The 22,175-nt window shown below is 40.2% G+C and overlaps 1 protein-coding gene across 1 annotated transcript in view; it reads right to left on the bottom strand.

Moving 5' to 3' along the window:
* Positions 1-22,175, bottom strand: part of LOC131931260 (fatty acid synthase-like) — a 29,001-nt gene that overhangs the window by 5,040 nt on the left and 1,786 nt on the right. The window contains exons 4-17 of the mRNA XM_059287984.1: positions 20,933-21,133; positions 20,240-20,362; positions 19,431-19,510; positions 18,967-19,123; positions 15,395-15,599; positions 14,732-14,966; positions 14,227-14,460; positions 5,489-5,684; positions 4,777-5,006; positions 4,128-4,432; positions 1,990-2,218; positions 1,391-1,538; positions 683-946; positions 138-314 (exon numbers count right to left, since the gene is read on the bottom strand). Of these exons, the coding sequence (XP_059143967.1) occupies positions 138-314; positions 683-946; positions 1,391-1,538; positions 1,990-2,218; positions 4,128-4,432; positions 4,777-5,006; positions 5,489-5,684; positions 14,227-14,460; positions 14,732-14,966; positions 15,395-15,599; positions 18,967-19,123; positions 19,431-19,510; positions 20,240-20,362; positions 20,933-21,133 (2,784 nt within the window). The remainder of the gene's footprint in view (positions 1-137; positions 315-682; positions 947-1,390; positions 1,539-1,989; positions 2,219-4,127; positions 4,433-4,776; positions 5,007-5,488; positions 5,685-14,226; positions 14,461-14,731; positions 14,967-15,394; positions 15,600-18,966; positions 19,124-19,430; positions 19,511-20,239; positions 20,363-20,932; positions 21,134-22,175) is intronic.

Here is a 22,175-nt window from a genome sequence, read left to right as displayed (position 1 = left end):
TTTTATTTAAAAACATGTAACTATAAAAACGAACGTAAGAATATACTAACCGCTCGGGTAATTTATTATAGTTTCTCGTTTAATATCTGTCATATTATTGCTGCCACTAAAGCCAAACGGTAAAAAAAATTACATACACAACGGTTCGGCCATTTTAGGTTCCGATGATGGGTGGGCATTGACGTCAACCTTCAGAAAACCCAGTCGTATTGGTGTGGCTCTCACACCCAGATTTTTTCTCGCCATCAGGGACTGGATGGCGTAGTCCAGAAATAGCATCCAGTTGCCATTCCAAGCCAATGAAAAACTGGAAACTAGGGACATTTCATCAAGCATTTTAGCAAACTAAGCTATTATAGCAAATTAAAATGAATTTTAACTTTTTTTTTAAACATAAATATCTTTTTGTTTACTTGCATATACGCCAATGTACACATTTTACATTGCAAAACAAAAAGTGTCTTTCACACAATTCTATACTTTTCTGTCAAATTGTTATTATCTATGTTATTGGGGTTCGAGAGCTTACTAACATTGTTTCCAAAAACTCGAACTTTAAAAAAATATATATAATGTTTACATATTTTAATTTTTTATTCAATCTAAGTGCTGTACACCTATCAATATAACCCTCTCCCCACTCCAACAAACACACATACACAGACCTCAGGAAACAACTTACAGTCCACAGTACATCCACGTATTCCTTCAAAAGCACCACTATGTTCAAAGCCCATTAGCCTCCAAAAAGTATAAAAATCCTGCTTTGACATTCTAGAAGTTTCTGGAACATCGTCGGCACACTGCATCATTATCCTGGTCTGATCATTGCTTCTAGCAGACGAGAGCTTTTCTATGTTACCTTCAGCTACAAGCTCACCGTTTACGTTTCGTATTTGAAATGTGCGCGTTTCTAATGCAACAGTAACTTTCAGGACAGTTGGTTCTAAAATTTACAAAAATAATTTTTAAAAATATTAAATAATAATTAAACGAATTAGAGGCGTGGTTAAAACATAGACTAGCCTTTACACATTTAATTTTACAACTAAATTGAGCTAAAAAAAAAAGCATTGTACGATCTTTAAAATTTGTCCCCACTGCGACTGCAAACAACTAACCGAAACACTTAACACAGTACAAGAAGTTACTAAACATATATTTTCTCTAGAGGATAATTTAACTTTTAGTATCGTACTTAAGACTATTATTTAAGCCTGGTTGACTTTGTCGTGGAAGACTTTTTCCGGGAATAATTATTAGAGTAATTTTATCTTTTCGAATTTTGACTTAATAAATTTTGTTCTGTGATTTTTTATACTGTAACGTTCTCACAAAAAAATCCCTTAGAGCGATAAACGCATGACTATGTGCCATGTCGTAAACTTACCGTCCATAGATAGAAAGGTTTGCTTCAAGAACCGGACATTCTCAAACTGTACGCCCAGAGCATGATGGGAGGTTCCAAGTTTCTTGGCAAGAGCCACCCATGCGAAGTAAAGATATCCGGCTACAGGGAGCACTGGCTGGCCATTCAACTGGAGAAAACATTTCGTTTCACGAGATTCAACAATTTAAAATATATTATAAGTTCACAAATCGTGATAAATATATCATACAAATTATGCTTCCTTCTTTGGAATTTATCAAAATATACAAGATGAAAAACGTATTCATAGTAGGCCTAAAATAAGGATAACAGCAATCCAATTCCTTAGCTCTATTAACTACAAGATTGCTATTGTTTTTAATTAATAACTACAGTGATCTTTAGTCGATTCCAATAATCTTTTACAAATAAATTCTATTATTTGGATAAACTTCATCTAACTAAAGCTTTAATACAAGGAAATATATTTAAAATCATGTAATTTACCACATCCTTATTAAATTTGTGCACTTAAATGAATAATCTCACCCCTCCCTTTCCCAAAAAGTAAAATATTAAATGAAGTAAATCTAAAATCAGAGCCGGATAGATCTACCAACCTTATGGTCTGCGAGGTATTCGAACTCGCCACCTCCCGAGATGTCCAGCCTGACCTCCAGGTTGTCCGACTGCCTCATGTAGTCGGTGTAGAGCGGTACCCTCCACTGGACAGAGTGGTTCCAGATGTTACTCACAGCAGACGAGATGATCGGCGTGCTCGCGGGCACAGGGAAGCTCACGTCTGCATGTAGTGCCATCGGGTTCAGGTCCAGCCCGTTGAGATAACACCTGAGAAGGGTTCCATGACAAATGATCTCAGGACAAATGATCTCAGACAAAATATCTCAGACAAAATATCTCACGGACAAATGATCTCAGGACAAATGATCTCAGGACAAATGATCTCAAGGACAAATGATCTCACGGACAAAAGATACCAGGACAAAATATATCAGGACAAATGATACCATGGACAAATGATCTCAGACAAAATATCTCAGACAAAATATCTCACAGCAAATTTTTAATAGTATTTACGATGATTTTAGTTGAACTTTTTTATGACTGTTAATATGGTTTTGTTTACTTTTTTACGTATAATAATTGTGAACAAAATGAATTAGTGAAACCTAACAAACCAAAAGGTGTATTAAGCAATAGTAGTAGCATTTGATTTGAAAAAATAAATATTAAAAAAAAACTTACTCTTTTAGCCTGAAAGGTATAATAAATGATGATGTATAAAACAATTAAAGTAACGGTAGCTATACAACACTAATATTCATATCACGCGAAATATCTTTAAAAAATGTGAATGGGTCTGAAGGTTCGTAACGTTAAACTATTGTTTTTATTACATCATCAACACAAACATAACGTGTGAGTTTCTTTTCTGGTAGGTACATCGTTATGATCACACGTCTCCAATACTATGTAATCATGTATTGTGTGAACTCTTGCTCGACATGTCCTAATTTCACATTTCCATATCTCTTTGCCTGCTTATGGCAAACATAAATTCACCAGAAACTAATGTCCAAATACCTTTCTGCGAGGTAACGTAAGACCATAGCAAAGCAATCACCATTAATACAGCTTTGTTTGATGCACACTACGACATACTTAGCTCCGCGATGACCACTGTCATTTAAATAAGCATTAGTCACCTGATCACTAAGGTGTGACCGACGCATAACAATGGACTTTATATGCTAGTCGTGTTGTCCATGGAGGGCGGATGTCATTCCCTTAAGGCATGTCTCTACCATCAAAGCCACCTTGATACGAAGGTGTGTCCTTATTGTTCTTCCATCCTCTTTGATCTAGTTTCGTCCACCTGACGTGGTAGGATTGTCTCACGTTTGTCAAGCACACCTACGCTGTCTTTCGAAATTATTTCTTTAATCTTAGTATACTATATTACTAATAATAACCTTAAAATATTTAGTGCAATATGACTATTTTATACGGCAAACATTTCTTACAATTATTATATAGGCCTATAAACAATATTAAAAATAGTAAACAAAACCATAAGACAGTCAATAAAAAAAAATTCAGATCAATTAAAATCATCCAATACACTATTAAAATTTAGGTGTGAGATATTTTGTCTGAGATATTTTGTCTGAGATCAATTGTCCGTGGTATCATTTGTCTTGATATATTTTGTCCTGGTATCTTTTGTCCGTGAGATCATTTGTCCTTGAGATCATTTGTCCTGAGATCATTTGTCTTGAGATCATTTGTCCGTGAGATATTTTGTCTGAGATATTTTGTCTGAGATATTTTGTCTGAGATCATTTGTCCTGTCACCCCTGAGAAGTATTGTCTGATTACGTGGGAACACTCATTAATTACAAAACCGCCGTTAAATCGATTCGAATTAATATATATATATATATATATATATATATATATATATATATATATATATATATATATATATATATATATATATATATATATATATATATACATACATATACATACAACAGTTATAAAAAGTAAAATTAGAAAACATTTAAAATGACTATACACAGAATCTGATCACAAAGAAAATCAGATTAATAATTTTGTGCTACGTTGTTAATTTGCTAAATGCATTTTTAAAATTATTTTTTTTAAGAGCTAACTTTGTTTTTCAATTAAAATAGATTTGGTTGAGTGTTTCAGTATTAGGTTTAAAATGAACTACCTTCCAAGACTTGAGTAAAAGAACTCCACGTTATTCTGATGGTGCTTCTGCATCAGAACAATCGGAACGACATCGCTCCCGAGTGACTTTTGTATGGTTGACGTAAACAAACCATGGGGGCTGACTTCGATGATGATTGCATTTCTGGGGATCTTCATGATCGCCTCGTGAAAGTAGACAGGGGAGGTGGTGTTGTTGATGTAGTACTGCTCAGAGCAGACGAGAGCAGCTGGCGACTCCCACAAGTCCTCGCTGACAGAAGTACTCAGCCATTTTGTCGATCTTTTCTTGGGGTCAGGAAAAATCTGCCAATTTTAAAGTATGTTAAAAAAGTCAACAATAATTTAGTAAAAATGATGCATACGATTTTCCTTGTTAATCTGCAAACAACAACTAAATAATTTTGCAGTTGGGATTACACCGTTCTAAAAACTATATTCGTTTTGTAATTTGAATTTTAAAATGGCATTAGTGAATTTTTGCAAATATGTTAAACAATGGGCTTATAGGTTTAACTCATACTAAATTTGGTGCAGTTTTAAAAATATATATTTTCATATAATTTGTTTAAAATAACGTTTACTTTAACATTAACTCTAGTTACTTTTTGTGTGCAGTTATTGGTCGAAAGAAAAAAAAAACAACTTACTGATTGAAGTATTTCTTCCTGGAACGAGTTCAGTTTTTTAAGGTTTGGCGTGTGGAAGGCTATTCCTCCGCTGGGAACTTCCGCAGCGAACTTGCCCTCGTTGTTGAGCTCTTCAATCAAACGCTCAACGCCGTCTGCCTCCCCGGATATCGTCACAGAATCGATTCCGTTATGGCATGCTGGGAAAACTCCCGGTGGACATCGACGTTTGCATTCTTCCCACGTTAGTCCTGAAAATAGTAGATTCCTGGAGCATGTGATATGGTGTAGTTGGCTATTCAATGTAAAAAAACAAATCATGTTTCCAGAAGTAAAGTAAATACATTAAAAAAAATGTGAATCTCCTTTTGACTATTTTTAAGTAAGTAAACTCCACACAAAACATGCAGTTTTATCCTCTAGGCGTGGTTGTAAGCTATGTATTATTGTTCAAATTTTCTGAACATTGTTCAAGCGTTTGACATTAGTGGAAAAAATAAAACTACTGTTATCATCGCTAACCAAATATGAATCATTTTCACTATTTATACTTTTATAAGACACAAATTATGAAACATACTGGCACACGACCGGAAGTACGAATGACAAATGTGTATGCTTGCATATGATGAAGAGCATGAGATATATGCTTATACGTGATACAAAGAATGAAATTGATATACTTGTAATGCGGTCAACTTTGAAAGAAATAGAGTTATAAAATGTAGCTCACCGACAACCGCCATCTTCCCTTCACTCAACACTTTCTTCCCTTCCAAAAAGAGCATCGCCCGACAATAGGCCAAGGTCATGGCCTGTTCTAGACTTAGACACCCATCTGCATAGCCGCATGAGACCTCGCCGTTCGAGTGACCGATAAAGCCGTCAGCTTCTATTCCGACTTTGTACAATAGGTTCACTAGTGCGATCTGTTGAGATGAAAATAACATTGGCACAAAACTAGGATGCAGGGACCACTCGTATGGTCAAGTAATATATGTTTACGTCTAATAACACAAATGTTTATAAAACTACTCTACGTCCAAGCTACATCGCCTGTACAGTTGTGATGGCCATAAACTAACTCACTTGCACAGATGGAATAACCATCAGTGAACTCACCTGCACAGCTGTGATGATCATCTCTCACCTACACAGCTGTGATGACCATCTCTCACCTGCACAGCTGTGATGACCATCTCTCACCTGTACAGCTGTGATGACAATCTCTCACCTACACAGCTGTGATGACCACCTCTCACCTACACAGCTGTGATGACCACCTCTCACCTGCACAGCTGTGATGACCATCTCTCACCTACACAGCTGTGATGACCATCTCTCACCTACACAGCTGTGATGACCATCTCTCACCTACACAGCTGTGATGACCACCTCTCACCTACACAGCTGTGATGACCATCTCTCACCTGCACAGCTATGATGACCATCTCTCATCTACACAGCTGTGATGACCATCTCTCACCTATACAGCTGTGATGACCATCTCTCACCTACACAGCTGTGATGACCCTCAACTAACTCACCTGCACAACTGTGATGACCCTCACCTAACTCACCTGCACAGCTGTGATGACCATCTCTCACCTACACAGCTGTGATGACCATCTCTCACCTACACAGCTGTGATGACCACCTCTCACCTACACAGCTGTGATGACCATCTCTCACCTGCACAGCTGTGATGACCATCTCTCATCTACACAGCTGTGATGACCATCTCTCACCTATACAGCTGTGATGACCATCTCTCACCTACACAGCTGTGATGACCCTCAACTAACTCACCTGCACAACTGTGATGACCCTCACCTAACTCACCTGCACAGCTGTGATGACCATCTCTCACCTACACAGCTGTGATGACCATCTCTCACCTACACAGCTGTGATGACCATCTCTCACCTGCACAGCTGTGATGACCCTCACCTAACTCACCTGCACAGCTGTGATGACCACCTCTCACCTACACAGCTGTGATGACCATCTCTCACCTGCACAGCTGTGATGACCATCAACTAACTCACCTGCACAACTGTGATAACCACCTCTCACCTGCACAGCTGTGATGACCATCTCTCACCTACACAGCTGTGATGACCATCTCTCACCTGCACAGCTGTGATGACCATCTCTCACCTGTACAGCTGTGATGACCATCTCTCACCTACACAGCTGTGATGACCACCTCTCACCTACACAGCTGTGATGACCATCTCTCACCTACACAGCTGTGATGACCATCTCTCACCTACACAGCTGTGATGACCATCTCTCACCTACACTTCTGTGATGACCATCAACTAACTCACCTACACAGCTGTGATGACCACCTCTCAACTACACAGCTGTGATGACCATCTCTCACCTACACAGCTGTGATGACCATCTCTCATCTACACAGCTGTGATGACAATCTCTCACTTACACAGCTGTGATGACCATCTCTCACCTGCACAGCTGTGATGACCATCAACTAACTCACCTGCACAACTGTGATGACCACCTCTCACCTGCACAACTGTGATGACCATCAACTAACTCACCTACACAGCTGTGATGACCACCTCTCACCTACACAGCTGTGATGACCATCTCTCACCTACACAGCTGTGATGACCATCTCTTATCTACACAGCTGTGATGACCATCTCTCACCTACACAGCTGTGATGACCATCTCTCACCTGCACAGCTGTGATGACCATCAACTAACTCACCTACACAGCTGTGATGACCACCTCTCACCTGCACAGCTGTGATGACCATCTCTCACCTACACAGCTGTGATGACCATCTCTCATCTGCACAGCTGTGATGACCATCTCTCACCTGTACAGCTGTGATGACCATCTCTCACCTACACAGCTGTGATGACCACCTCTCACCTGCACAGCTGTGATGACCATCAACTAACTCACCTACACAGCTGTGATGACCACCTCTCACCTACACAGCTGTGATGACCATCTCTCACCTACACAGCCGTGATTACCATCTCTCATCTACACAGCTGTGATGACCATCTCTCACCTACACAGCTGTGATGACCATCTCTCACCTGCACAGCTGTGATGACCATCAACTAACTCACCTACACAGCTGTGATGACCACCTCTCACCTGCACAGCTGTGATGACAATCTCTCACCTACACAGCTGTGATGACCATCTCTCACCTGCACAGCTGTGATGACTATCAACTAACTCACCTGCACAGCTGTGATGACCACCTCTCACCTGCACAGCTGTGATGACCATCTCTCATCTACACAGCTGTGATGACCATCTCTCACCTACACAGCTGTGATGACCATCTCTCATCTACACAGCTGTGATGACCATTTCTCACCTACACAGCTGTGATGACCATATCTCACCTACACAGCTGTGATGACCATCTCTCACCTGCACAGCTGTGATGACCACCTCTCATCTACACAGCTGTGATGACCATCTCTTATCTACACAGTTGTGATGACCATCTCTCATCTACACAGCTGTGATGACCATTTCTCACCTACACAGCTGTGATGACCATCTCTCACCTACACAGCTGTGATGACCATCTCTCACCTACACAGCTGTGATGACCACCTCTCATCTACACAGCTGTGATGACCATCTCTCATCTACACAGCTGTGATGACCATCTCTCACCTACACAGCTGTGATGACCATCTCTCACCTACACAGCTGTGATGACCATCTCTCACCAGACAGCTGTGATGACCATCTCTCATCTACACAGCTGTGATGACCATCTCTCACCTACACAGCTTTGATGACCATCTCTCACCTGCACAGCTGTGATGACCATCTCTCACCTAATACAGATGTGATGACCATTTCTCACCTACACAGCTGTGATGACCATCTCTCACCTACACAACTGTGATGACCATCTCTCACCTACACAGCTGTGATGACCATCTCTCAGCTGCACAGCTGTGATGACCATCTCTCACCTACACAGCTGTGATGACCATCTCTTACTTACACAGCTGTGATGACCATCTCTCACCAAACAGCTGTGATGACCATCTCTCACCTACACAGCTGTGATGACCATCTCTCACCTACACAGCTGTGATGACCATCTCTCACCTACACAGCTGTGATGACCATCTCTCACCTACACAGCTGTGATGACCATCAACTAACTCACCTACACAGCTGTGATGACCATCTCTCACCTACACAGCTGTGATGACCATCTCTCACCTACACAGCTGTGATGACCATCTCTCACCTACACAGCTGTGATGACCATCTCTCACCTACACGGCTGTGTTGACCATCTCTCACCTACACAGCTGTGATGACCATCTCTCACCTACACATCTGTGATGACCATCTCTCACTTACACAGCTGTGATGACCATCTCTCACCTGCACAGCTGTGATGACCATCAACTAACTCACCTACACAGCTGTGATGACCATCTCTCACCTGCACAGCTGTGATGACCATCAACTAACTCACCTGCACAGCTGTGATGACCATCTCTCACCTACACAGCTGTGATGACCATCTCTTACTTACACAGCTGTGATGACCATCTCTCACCAAACAGCTGTGATGACCATCTCTCACCTACACAGCTGTGATGACCATCTCTCACCTACACAGCTGTGATGACCATCTCTCACCTACACAGCTGTGATGACCATCTCTCACCTACACAGCTGTGATGACCATCAACTAACTCACCTACACAGCTGTGATGACCATCTCTCACCTACACAGCTGTGATGACCATCTCTCACCTACACAGCTGTGATGACCATCTCTCACCTACACAGCTGTGATGACCATCTCTCACCTACACGGCTGTGTTGACCATCTCTCACCTACACAGCTGTGATGACCATCTCTCACCTACACATCTGTGATGACCATCTCTCACTTACACAGCTGTGATGACCATCTCTCACCTGCACAGCTGTGATGACCATCAACTAACTCACCTACACAGCTGTGATGACCATCTCTCACCTGCACAGCTGTGATGACCATCAACTAACTCACCTGCACAGCTGTGATGACCATCTCTCACCAGACAGCTGTGATGACCATCTCTCACCTACACAGCTGTGATAACATCTCTCAACTACACAGCTGTGGTGACCATCTCTCACCTACACAGCTGTGATGACCATCTCTCACCTGCACAGCTGTGATAACATCTCTCACCTGCACAGCTGTGATGACCATCTCTCACCTACACAGCTGTGATGACCATCTCTCACCTACACAGCTGTGATGACCATCTCTCACCTGCACAGCTGTGATGACCATCAACTAACTCACCTACACAACTGTGATGACCACCTCTCACCTACACAGCTGTGATGACCATCAACTAACTCACCTACACAACTGTGATGACCACCTCTCACCCTCACCTACACAGCTGTGATGACCATCTCTCACCTGCACAGCTGTGATGACCATTACCTAACTCACCCACACAGCTGTGATGACCATCTCTCACCTACACAGCTGTGATGACCACCTCTCACCTACACAGCTGTGATGACCATCTCTCACCTACACAGCTGTGATGACCATCTCTCACTTACACAGCTGTGATGACCATCTCTCACCTACACAGCTGTGATGACCATCTCTCACATGCACAGCTGTGATGACCATCACCTAACTCACCTGCACAGCTGTGATGACCATCTCTCACCTGCACAGCTGTGATGACCATCTCTCACCTGCACAGCTGTGATGACCATCAACTAACTCACCTACACAGCTGTGATGACCATCTCTCACCTGCACAGCTGTGATGACCATCAACTAACTCACCTGCACAGCTGTGATGACCATCTCTCACCAGACAGCTGTGATGACCATCTCTCACCTACACAGCTGTGATAACATCTCTCAACTACACAGCTGTGGTGACCATCTCTCACCTACACAGCTGTGATGACCATCTCTCACCTGCACAGCTGTGATAACATCTCTCACCTGCACAGCTGTGATGACCATCTCTCACCTACACAGCTGTGATGACCATCTCTCACCTACACAGCTGTGATGACCATCTCTCACCTGCACAGCTGTGATGACCATCAACTAACTCACCTACACAACTGTGATGACCACCTCTCACCTACACAGCTGTGATGACCATCAACTAACTCACCTACACAACTGTGATGACCACCTCTCACCCTCACCTACACAGCTGTGATGACCATCTCTCACCTGCACAGCTGTGATGACCATTACCTAACTCACCCACACAGCTGTGATGACCATCTCTCACCTACACAGCTGTGATGACCACCTCTCACCTACACAGCTGTGATGACCATCTCTCACCTACACAGCTGTGATGACCATCTCTCACTTACACAGCTTTGATGACCATCTCTCACCTACACAGCTGTGATGACCATCTCTCACCTGCACAGCTGTGATGACCATCACCTAACTCACCTGCACAGCTGTGATGACCATCTCTCACCTGCACAGCTGTGATGACCATCTCTCACCTACACAGCTGTGATGACCATCTCTCACCTACACATCTGTGATGACCATCTCTCACTTACACAGCTGTGATGACCATCTCTCACCTGCACAGCTGTGATGACCATCAACTAACTCACCTACACAGCTGTGATGACCATCTCTCACCTGCACAGCTGTGATGACCATCAACTAACTCACCTGCACAGCTGTGATGACCATCTCTCACCTACACAGCTGTGATGACCATCTCTTACTTACACAGCTGTGATGACCATCTCTCACCAAACAGCTGTGATGACCATCTCTCACCTACACAGCTGTGATGACCATCTCTCACCTACACAGCTGTGATGACCATCTCTCACCTACACAGCTGTGATGACCATCTCTCACCTACACAGCTGTGATGACCATCTCTCACCTACACAGCTGTGATGACCATCAACTAACTCACCTACACAGCTGTGATGACCATCTCTCACCTACACAGCTGTGATGACCATCTCTCACCTACACAGCTGTGATGACCATCTCTCACCTACACAGCGGTGATGACCATCTCTCACCTACACGGCTGTGTTGACCATCTCTCACCTACACAGCTGTGATGACCATCTCTCACCTACACATCTGTGATGACCATCTCTCACTTACACAGCTGTGATGACCATCTCTCACCTGCACAGCTGTGATGACCATCAACTAACTCACCTACACAGCTGTGATGACCATCTCTCACCTGCACAGCTGTGATGACCATCTCTCACCAGACAGCTGTGATGACCATCTCTCACCTACACAGCTGTGATAACATCTCTCAACTACACAGCTGTGGTGACCATCTCTCACCTACACAGCTGTGATGACCATCTCTCACCTGCACAGCTGTGATAACATCTCTCACCTGCACAGCTGTGATGACCATCTCTCACCTACACAGCTGTGATGACCATCTCTCACCTACACAGCTGTGATGACCATCTCTCACCTACACACACAGCTGTGATGACCATCTCTCACCTACACAGCTGTGATGAACATCTCTCACCTCACAGCTGTGATGACCATCAATAAACTCACCTACACAGCTGTGATGACCATCTCTCACCTACACAGCTGTGATGACCATCTCTCACCTACACAGCTGTGATGACCATCTCTCACCTACACAGCTGTGATGACCATCTCTCACCTACACAGCTGTGATGACCATCTCTCACCTGCACAGCTGTGATGACCATCTCTCACCTACACAGCTGTGATGACCATCTCTCACCTACACAGCTGTGTTGACCATCTCTCACCTACACAGCTGTGATGACCATCTCTCACCTGCACAGCTGTGATGACCATCTCTCACCTACACAGCTGTGATAACATCTCTCACCTACACAGCTGTGATGACCATCTCTTACCTGCACAGCTGTGATAACATCTCTCACCTGCACAGCTGTGATGACCATCTCTCACCTACACAGCTGTGATGACCATCTCTCACCTACACAGCTGTGATGACCATCTCTCACCTACACAGCTGTGATGACCATCTCTCACCTACACAGCTGTGATGACCATCAACTAACTCACCTACACAGCTGTGATGACCATCTCTCACCTACACAGCTGTGATGACCATCTCTCACCTACACAGCTGTGATGACCATCTCTCACCTACACAGCGGTGATGACCATCTCTCACCTACACGGCTGTGTTGACCATCTCTCACCTACACAGCTGTGATGACCATCTCTCACCTACACATCTGTGATGACCATCTCTCACTTACACAGCTGTGATGACCATCTCTCACCTGCACAGCTGTGATGACCCTCAACTAACTCACCTGCACAACTGTGATGACCCTCACCTAACTCACCTGCACAGCTGTGATGACCATCAACTAACTCACCTGCACAGCTGTGATGACCATCTCTCACCAGACAGCTGTGATGACCATCTCTCACCTACACAGCTGTGATAACATCTCTCAACTACACAGCTGTGGTGACCATCTCTCACCTACACAGCTGTGATGACCATCTCTCACCTGCACAGCTGTGATAACATCTCTCACCTGCACAGCTGTGATGACCATCTCTCACCTACACAGCTGTGATGACCACCTCTCACCTACGCAGCTGTGATGACCATCTCTCACCTGCACAGCTGTGATGACCATCTCTCACCTGCACAGCTGTGATAACATCTCTCACCTACACAGCTGTGATGACCACCTCTCACCTACGCAGCTGTGATGACCATCGACTAACTCACCTACACAACTGTGATGACCACCTCTCACCCTCACCTACACAGCTGTGATGACCATCTCTCACCTACACAGCTGTGAAGAACATCTCTCACCTGCACAGCTGTGATGACTATCAACTAACTCACCTACACAGCTGTGATGACCATCTCTCACCTACACAGCTGTGATGACCATCTCTCACCTGCACAGCTGTGATGACCATCAACTAACTCACCTACACAACTGTGATGACCACCTCTCACCTACACAGCTGTGATGACCATCAACTAACTCACCTACACAACTGTGATGACCACCTCTCACCCTCACCTACACAGCTGTGATGACCATCTCTCACCTGCACAGCTGTGATGACCATTACCTAACTCACCCACACAGCTGTGATGACCATCTCTCACCTACACAGCTGTGATGACCACCTCTCACCTACACAGCTGTGATGACCATCTCTCACCTACACAGCTGTGATGACCATCTCTCACTTACACAGCTGTGATGACCATCTCTCACCTACACAGCTGTGATGACCATCTCTCACCTGCACAGCTGTGATGACCATCACCTAACTCACCTGCACAGCTGTGATGACCATCTCTCACCTGCACAGCTGTGATGACCACCTCTCACCTACACAGCTGTGATGACCACCTCTCACCTACACAGCTGTGATTACCATCTCTCACCTGCACAGCTGTGATGACCACCAGCGGGTACGTCTTGTCCAGAGAGTCGACCCTAGAATCAGTGGTGAAGAACCCCAGCAGATCAATGCCATGTAGGGCCAGCGTGTGACGTGAGCACCTCTCTATCGTGTCCCTGAAGTCTGAGATCTGCATCATGTCCCTCCCCATGTCAGCCCACTGGCAACCCAGCCCAGGAAACACAAACCAGACTGGAGGTCTGGACGCCGGCACAGGCTGTGGAGAGTATCATTTATTTTATAAGTTTTGAGAACCGCAATTGAGATAATTCACTAAAGACAATACTTTAGCTATTTTTGTTTTGTATTTTTTAATTTATAATCTTATCAAAATTTGTCAAAAGTAAAAGGCATATTTAAAAATTGCTAATCCAAAATTTAGACCAAGTCAGCTTTTAAAATAGTTATGAACGATTAAAAATCAATTAAATTTTGATTAATATATACATTTAGATGAAAATGCCCATGAGCCAAGTGGGCGTAAAGACCTGAACAAGCTGAATATCTGTGCCTCCATTGAGAACAGTGAACCCTCTAAACGGCATCTTGTGTAGGTCCATGTTCGCAGATGACGAGAGCAGAGCCTGGAGCTCTAAACAAGAGCTGTGTCTTTTGGCGAGTTCCAGCATCGCTTTAGTGCCGTCCTCTGTACGGCCGCCGTAGGTAAACAGCCGTGTCTGTTGACCTTCTGGACTTGGTGTGATGTTCCGTGTGTCTGGTGGGCTGTTGTGTAGATAGGGATTTATTATACGCAGATTTTAAAATCTTATGTGATAAATACTAGTAGAAAATCTATGTAACTACATCCGTTTAGTCTATTCTTAACGTGTTGCTTACTTTTGACATGAAGCTTGCTGGGTTATAACAGAATTTAGTCCAGAACAATTGATTTAAGCACGATATTGGACAACAATTTTGACTGTACTTAGAAAACCGTAAACACCATTCAACTCTAAAAAAGTTTACTTTCGCAACTGATGGCCCATAGAACAAGTGAATTAGAGTTAACATTTTTTATGACCTAACGTAATTTAGGTACCTATTAGAGCTGGGTAGACTCATAACTACACAACATCACACGTTTACAATGTGAGGATGAGCCTGTTGAAAAATACGAAGATTAGTTTGTTCACTTTGTTAGCAATGTTTACCCTAAAATCAAATGTGCGTTAGATCCGCCGAGTCCAAATGAATTGACAGCCATGATCCCGCCTTTATACGCCGTGTTCTCTGTGACTACTTGGACTGTCCCATTTAGCAGGGCAGGGATGTTTGGGTTTGGTAAAGTGAAGTGAAGATTGGCAGGGATGGTCCCGTAGTGCATAGAGAGAACCACCTTTACTAGCGACATCATACCTAAAACAGAGGACATTCAATTCTTTGTTTAAACAGTATTGAAATGTGTACCGTATGCATACATATACACAATGAGTTATTTTTTACCTCGACCAATATATATATATATATATATATATATATATATATATATATATATATATATATATATATATATATATATATATAAATATATATATATAACATGAACTCATATACATGTTTAGTCACTTTTAGTATGTGTATTTATGTTTTTCAATTTCATCGATTTTTTTTCTGGGTGTGTTAAATAAGTATAGTCAGACATTTTGGTCTAAGCTGCTACTTCATTTTCAGAAGTATAGGCAAAAAAGTCTAGGGATGTCAATAAAGAGATCTACGCAACAATTTAACCCACTTAAAGTTTTATTCGACACATGGACCAAAAACATAAAAATGAAACAAAACTTAAGGTGAAAAAGAGATGGGAATTATAATAGAATATATACTTTACAGAATTATATATATATATATATATATATATATATATATATATATATATATATATATATATATATATATATATATATATATATATATACAAAACACAGATTAGTGGAACCATTAAGTACTTGATGCACGAACTAATAATGTTCTTTTGAGAGCAGAAGATATGGTTCACAAAGAGACATTGTTCATTTATGGAAATAAACTGCTAATACGTTTAGGCTTAGATCGATAAATTGCAATAGAAGAAAGGCTTAACATAACAGAAGTAAATCATACTGAGAAATAAAAAGAAAAACATCGTGAATGGACACCAGCGAGAATAAAAACGTGCTTTTTAGATTTAGACCGTAAAAAAAAAATAAAAAATAAAAACTTAAGCCTAAAATTAATTTAGAAATTTTATACTTTTAGAATAAATGCTATAAAAGTTGCAAATCCAGAGAACTTGAAAACAATTTGTTGAGTTTAAGGCTACATTTCTATTTATTTTCATCAAGCTTAAGTTATAACTGGATGTTTCACTTTCGTAAGACAAATATTGATTGGCTGTACAGTAACTTAGTGATGGATAACTATTTGTTTACAAAACTTTGCAGATCAAGTTTTTAAATAACAATGCAAATTTAAACCCCATGACCTAGCTTTTCTATTTTTAGCTTACAATGTGTACAATAAAACTTATGGCGGCCTTTCGAATAACAGGATGCCATTGTTTATGTCGCCATTACACGTGAAAACCAAAGTGTTTTTGCTTTTTTTTTAATTTTTTATTTAGTTACCAAAATATTAAAAAAACATCAAATACATCCAATCTTTAGTATAGTCCGAAAAAAAACAGACGGACAGGATTTTATAACCATATTAATTGTAACTAGGCTACGCCGTGCATGATTTTTAAATTAATTTATGGACCTCTCAAATACCTTTGAGACTTTTCTCGCTGGCTTCCATTGAAGTAAATCTTACTCTGATTATTTAAAGTAATATAGAAACAGTATTTAATATTTTTTGAAACATCTGCTTTTGTATGCAATCTACATTTATTATGAACTTTCCGATTTCTTATAAAATAATCTTTAAAGCCGCTTATAGTTTGATATTTTGGTTAAAGTGTTTGATGAGTTTAAATTGTAAAATATATAAGCGTAAATATTATTTTTTATAATGATTATAATATTTAATTTTAATTAATTAACGTTTAATAATCTATATTTTTGTTATTTGGTTAAAACTGTACTTCGTTTTATTTTTAAAAGTCTTTTGCGAATCGTCGCCCTTGATTTTCCTGAAATTATTACAAATGGGAAGTAGCTAACACATTGATATTGTTAACATTAGAATGATAATAAAATATTATATAAAAATCTAATAATCTAATATTGTAATCAATAATACATAAAATTAATAAATATTATATTTTGTCCCTTCAATACAAAATCTTTTCCCGTATTTTCGACTTCTCATAAAAAGTGTCTAAATATTTTAAAATTTTCATCTTGTGTTCTTTTTATAAACTGCATAGTTTACAATGTCGGTTTGTTTGTTGTTTTTATTTTGTTTGTGGGCTGTGACAAATCTTGTAACTCAATTTTTACCCGCTATGAAAGCAACGATTTCTTTCGCTTCACCAGATTCCAGATACATTAATCTCCGATGCCAATACAAGAATATATACTTTCAATCTAATTAGCAATTAAGTTAGTCATTAAAATTTAATTAAAAAAACTACTAAATTAAAAAATAAAGGGGGTGGAAGATAAAAAGAAGGAGCAGATAATCTTTCAAGTATTGTAAGCTACTGATCGGGTTTTAAAGCAAACATTTTTAGTCGTAGTCTATATAGTTCAAACTTAATTAAGAAAGAATCACTACAAAGTGGAAAATCAAAAAAATTAAAAACCTTTATACTAATAAGCTTTTAAATGTAGTTAAAATAAGAAAAAAACTCGCTTTCTTTAATAAAAGCTTTGGTCCTTAAAATGTGTAAGAGATCCCAAACAGTAGGATGGTCGCTACATCCAAAAACATTGGAACGATGAATACATTCAAAATAATATTTTGAACTGAATATCCGCATATTTTTGTATATTATCGCGCTGACGAAGTCCATGTGTTTATACCGATGAGTGATTATCTAAATGAAGGACACACTACCTAGCGGCTCATATAATAGATAAGTAAGCGCCTCCCAGTTTAGGAACCATTTCAGACAGTCGCTGATTCTTGTCTTGCTAAAGAAGACCTACGCTTGAAAACTAAAATCAGATCCAATATTGAAAAGTCTGCTCTACTAGCTAACCCATACCTACTCAACAACATTTGATATAAATTGTAAAATGACCGACTTATAATATATCACAAATAATAATTAAAAAAAGGTTTAAAAGAAAGATATGATGCCATAACACCACAAACATGTTTTAGTCAATGAATCAAATTTACATTGTGTATCTAGTGTCAAACCACACACCACAAACACTCACACAAACAGAGACACAAACACACTAATATTCTCTCTCTCTCTCTCTCTCTCTCTCTCTCTCTCTCTCTCTTCTCTTACACACACACACTCATATTTACTTCCACAATCAGAAGGTGTTGCTTGAAATTGTATGTACATAAAAGCGATTCAAAAATTTGTAGATACAATATTTAAGTACGATCACTTAGAGTTTAGAGAAACAAAAACGATTTTCGCTTTAAGTACTTGCAATAATTTTATTTTTAAATGTTGTCGAATGACGTCAAATCAGGTTATATGAAACAAAACATTTTTGGTATTGGTGTCCCTAATTATCTATTCGAACTTTGTGACGTATATGTTAGGCAATAATGTCAAATAATAACCCTTTAACACATGCACATGACGAAAAAGGAAATAAAAAGCAACAATTCTAACCTGCTGAGCACTCAGTGTGACCGCAGTTGGACTTGACGGAGCCAATCAACAAGGGGCCGCCCCTCCCTGATGTAAACAGACCCTCAGTGGTCAGACCCCGGACTTCCTCAGGGTCACCAACAGCTGTCCCTGTCCCGTGGGTCTCCACGTAAGAAACCTGGAGTAGTAACAGTTTTAAAAAGTTAAAGATTCACTACAGTAGTGCTAAAATATTTACTGATGAAGCTGCGTTACAATTTAGAATCACATGTTATGGCGTAGTACATATTCAATAAATTTTAAACGAGTATTAATTAATTTATTTTTACATTTCCCTGCCTACTTGGTTCACCATTATACGGAGATTCTACAATAATATTGATACATTTTAGTTTGGTAAAAGTCTAAAATTGCACTTAAGTTCAAACTTACTTGTAAATTATGGAAATGTTAACATACATTTGCATAGAACAGATAATGTGTACCTCTAATGGACTGAGCCCAATTTGCTTGTATGTTTCCTTTAGTAGCTCATACTGCTGTCGTCCATACGGCGCTAAGAATCCTGAAATAATTTCAAAACGGTTTGTGTGTTGAAAGTGTGGACTCTTTTAACTAGACTAATTTAATAGAGGTGGCATTTTATTGAATGGCTAGAAAACAATATACAAAGGGTGGAAGGTATATAAGTTATATATATATATATATATATATATATATATATATATATATATATATATATATATATATATATATATATATATATATTATATATATATATATATATATATAAATATATATATATATATATATATATATATATATATATATATATATATATATATATATATATATATATATATATGTAAATATATATATATATATATATATATATATATATATATATATATATATGCATGCTATGTACATATATGTAGAGAGTGTGGGAGGGAGGGGGGAAGTGGGATTAGCAAGATCAACAGTCCATGTGTGTGGTAGTTTTTTTCCTCAAACTATGAAATCAAATGTTGTCTACAAACTATGAAATAAAATGTTGTCTACAAACTATGAAATAAAATGTTGCCTACAAACTATGAAATAAAATGTTGCCTACAAACTATAAAATAAAAAGTGGCCTACAAACTATGAAATAAAACGTTGCCTACAAACTATGAAAAAAAATTGCCTACAAACTATGAAATAAAAAGTTGCCTACAAACTATGAACTAAAATGTTGCCTACAAATTATGAAATAAAATGTTGCCTACAAATTATGAAATAAAATGTTGCCTACCGTTGGAACTTGTTCCATCATTGTTGACGTTACAATGAATTACTCGGGCGTAGCTGCGTTTGCAATGTTTTCGTCGCTGAAGCAAGACCATCGCCCCGCCCTCTGACTTAACAAAGCCGTTGCCTAATCAACAAGATTTTGGGGAAAAAACTATGTAAACATTTATAACTACAAGCTTTAAAAGGATAATAAAACACAAATTAACCATTGCTTGGGACGGTAAAGTCTAATAGCAGAGAGTTCGACTGCTAACCAAAAGGTCTTTAGTGAACGTAAAAAAGGTCACAGATACAGGTACACTGTACTTCACCTGCTCTGGGGACCGTAATATTTCATAGGGTACTTTAAAATCATTGTACTCTGAATACTGTAAGAAATTAACTGAGCAAGACAATGTTTTTACTAAATAATGGGAGTCTAATTTCTTTTTTGTGTTTTTAAATATAAGGTAATACCAGGCTTCTTCGTGTTAGAAATCTTTGTTTACATCAGGGGTCTCCAAACTACGAAATCTTTTTGTCCAAGGAAAAATCGTTTGTTGGTGATGGTTGAGGAAGTTTGCCCAGAAAAATCAAAGACATGCCTGGAAGGAATTGGCCCCCGAACTGAAATTTAATAGTTAATGCGGCCTCGGACTGAAAAGTTTGGAGACCCCTGGTTAACATGAAAGAATCTGGTTCCAGAACTACTCACCTCCGGCATCAAACGATTTACAGCGTCCGTCAGGACTGAGTAGATTGAACCGCTTGAAATGGACGAACGACTTTTGGTTGCACTGGATGGTCAAGCCTCCAACAACAGCTGTGTCGATGACGCCATCTTTGAAACACCGCAGGGCATAGTCGATGGCGAACAGGGCGCTGGAGCAGGCGGTGTCAACTGTCACACTGGGACCTGGAGTTAAATGTGTCAACTGTCACACTGGGGTCTGGGGTTAAATGTGTCAACTGTCACACTGGAACCTGGTGTTAAATGTGTCAACTGTCACACTGGGACCTGGGGTTAAATGTGTCAACTGTCACACTGGGGTTAAATGTGTCAACTGTCACACTGGGGCCTAGGGTTAAATGTGTCAACTGTCACACTGGGACCTGGGGTTAAATGTGACAACTGTCACACTGGGACCTGGGGTTAAATGTGTCAACTGTCACACTGGGGGTTCAATGTGTCAACTGTCACACTGGGACCTGGGGTTAAATGTGTCAACTGTCACACTGGGACCTGGGGTTAAATGTGTCAACTGTCACACTGGGACCTGGGGTTAAATGTGTCAACTGTCACACTGGGACCTGGGGTTAAATGTGTCAACTGTCACACTGGGAACTGGGGTTAAATGTGTCAACTGTCACACTGTCACCTGGGGTTAAATGTGTCAACTGTCACACTGGGACCTAAAGTTAAATGTGTCAACTGTCACACTGGGACCTGGGGTTAAATGTGTCAACTGTCACACTGGGACCTGTGGTTAAATGTGTCAACTGTCACACTGGGACCTGGGGTTAAATGTGTCAACTGTCACACTGGGACCTGGGGTTAAATGTGTCAACTGTCACACTGGGACCTGGGGTTAAATGTGTCAACTGTCACACTGGGACCTAAAGTTAAATGTGTCAACTGTCACACTGGGACCTGGGGTTAAATGTGTCAACTGTCACACTGGGGGTTAAATGTGTCAACTGTCACACTGGGACCTAGGGTTAAATGTGTCAACTGTCACACTGGGACCTGGGGTTAAATGTGTCAACTGTCACACTGTTTGCAAATATGTCATTTTTAAAAGGTGTCAACTTGTTTGAATTCGTCATTATTTCAAAGCACCCATCTAGAGTGTGTGATTTTTTTAATTACTTTTAATTTACTATTTAAAAACTGCGTTTTTTAAACCAAGAAGTTAGGGGCGAGGGAGGTTTTCTAACTTTTATGGAAGTATAGGCTT

The sequence above is a fragment of the Physella acuta genome, unplaced genomic scaffold (assembly GCF_028476545.2).
Source record: "Physella acuta isolate Inbredline_101_S28 unplaced genomic scaffold, ASM2847654v3 ptg001931l, whole genome shotgun sequence".
In the NCBI taxonomy this organism is placed as follows: Eukaryota; Metazoa; Mollusca; class Gastropoda; family Physidae; genus Physella; species Physella acuta.
This window is presented reverse-complemented; position numbering and strand designations above follow the sequence as displayed.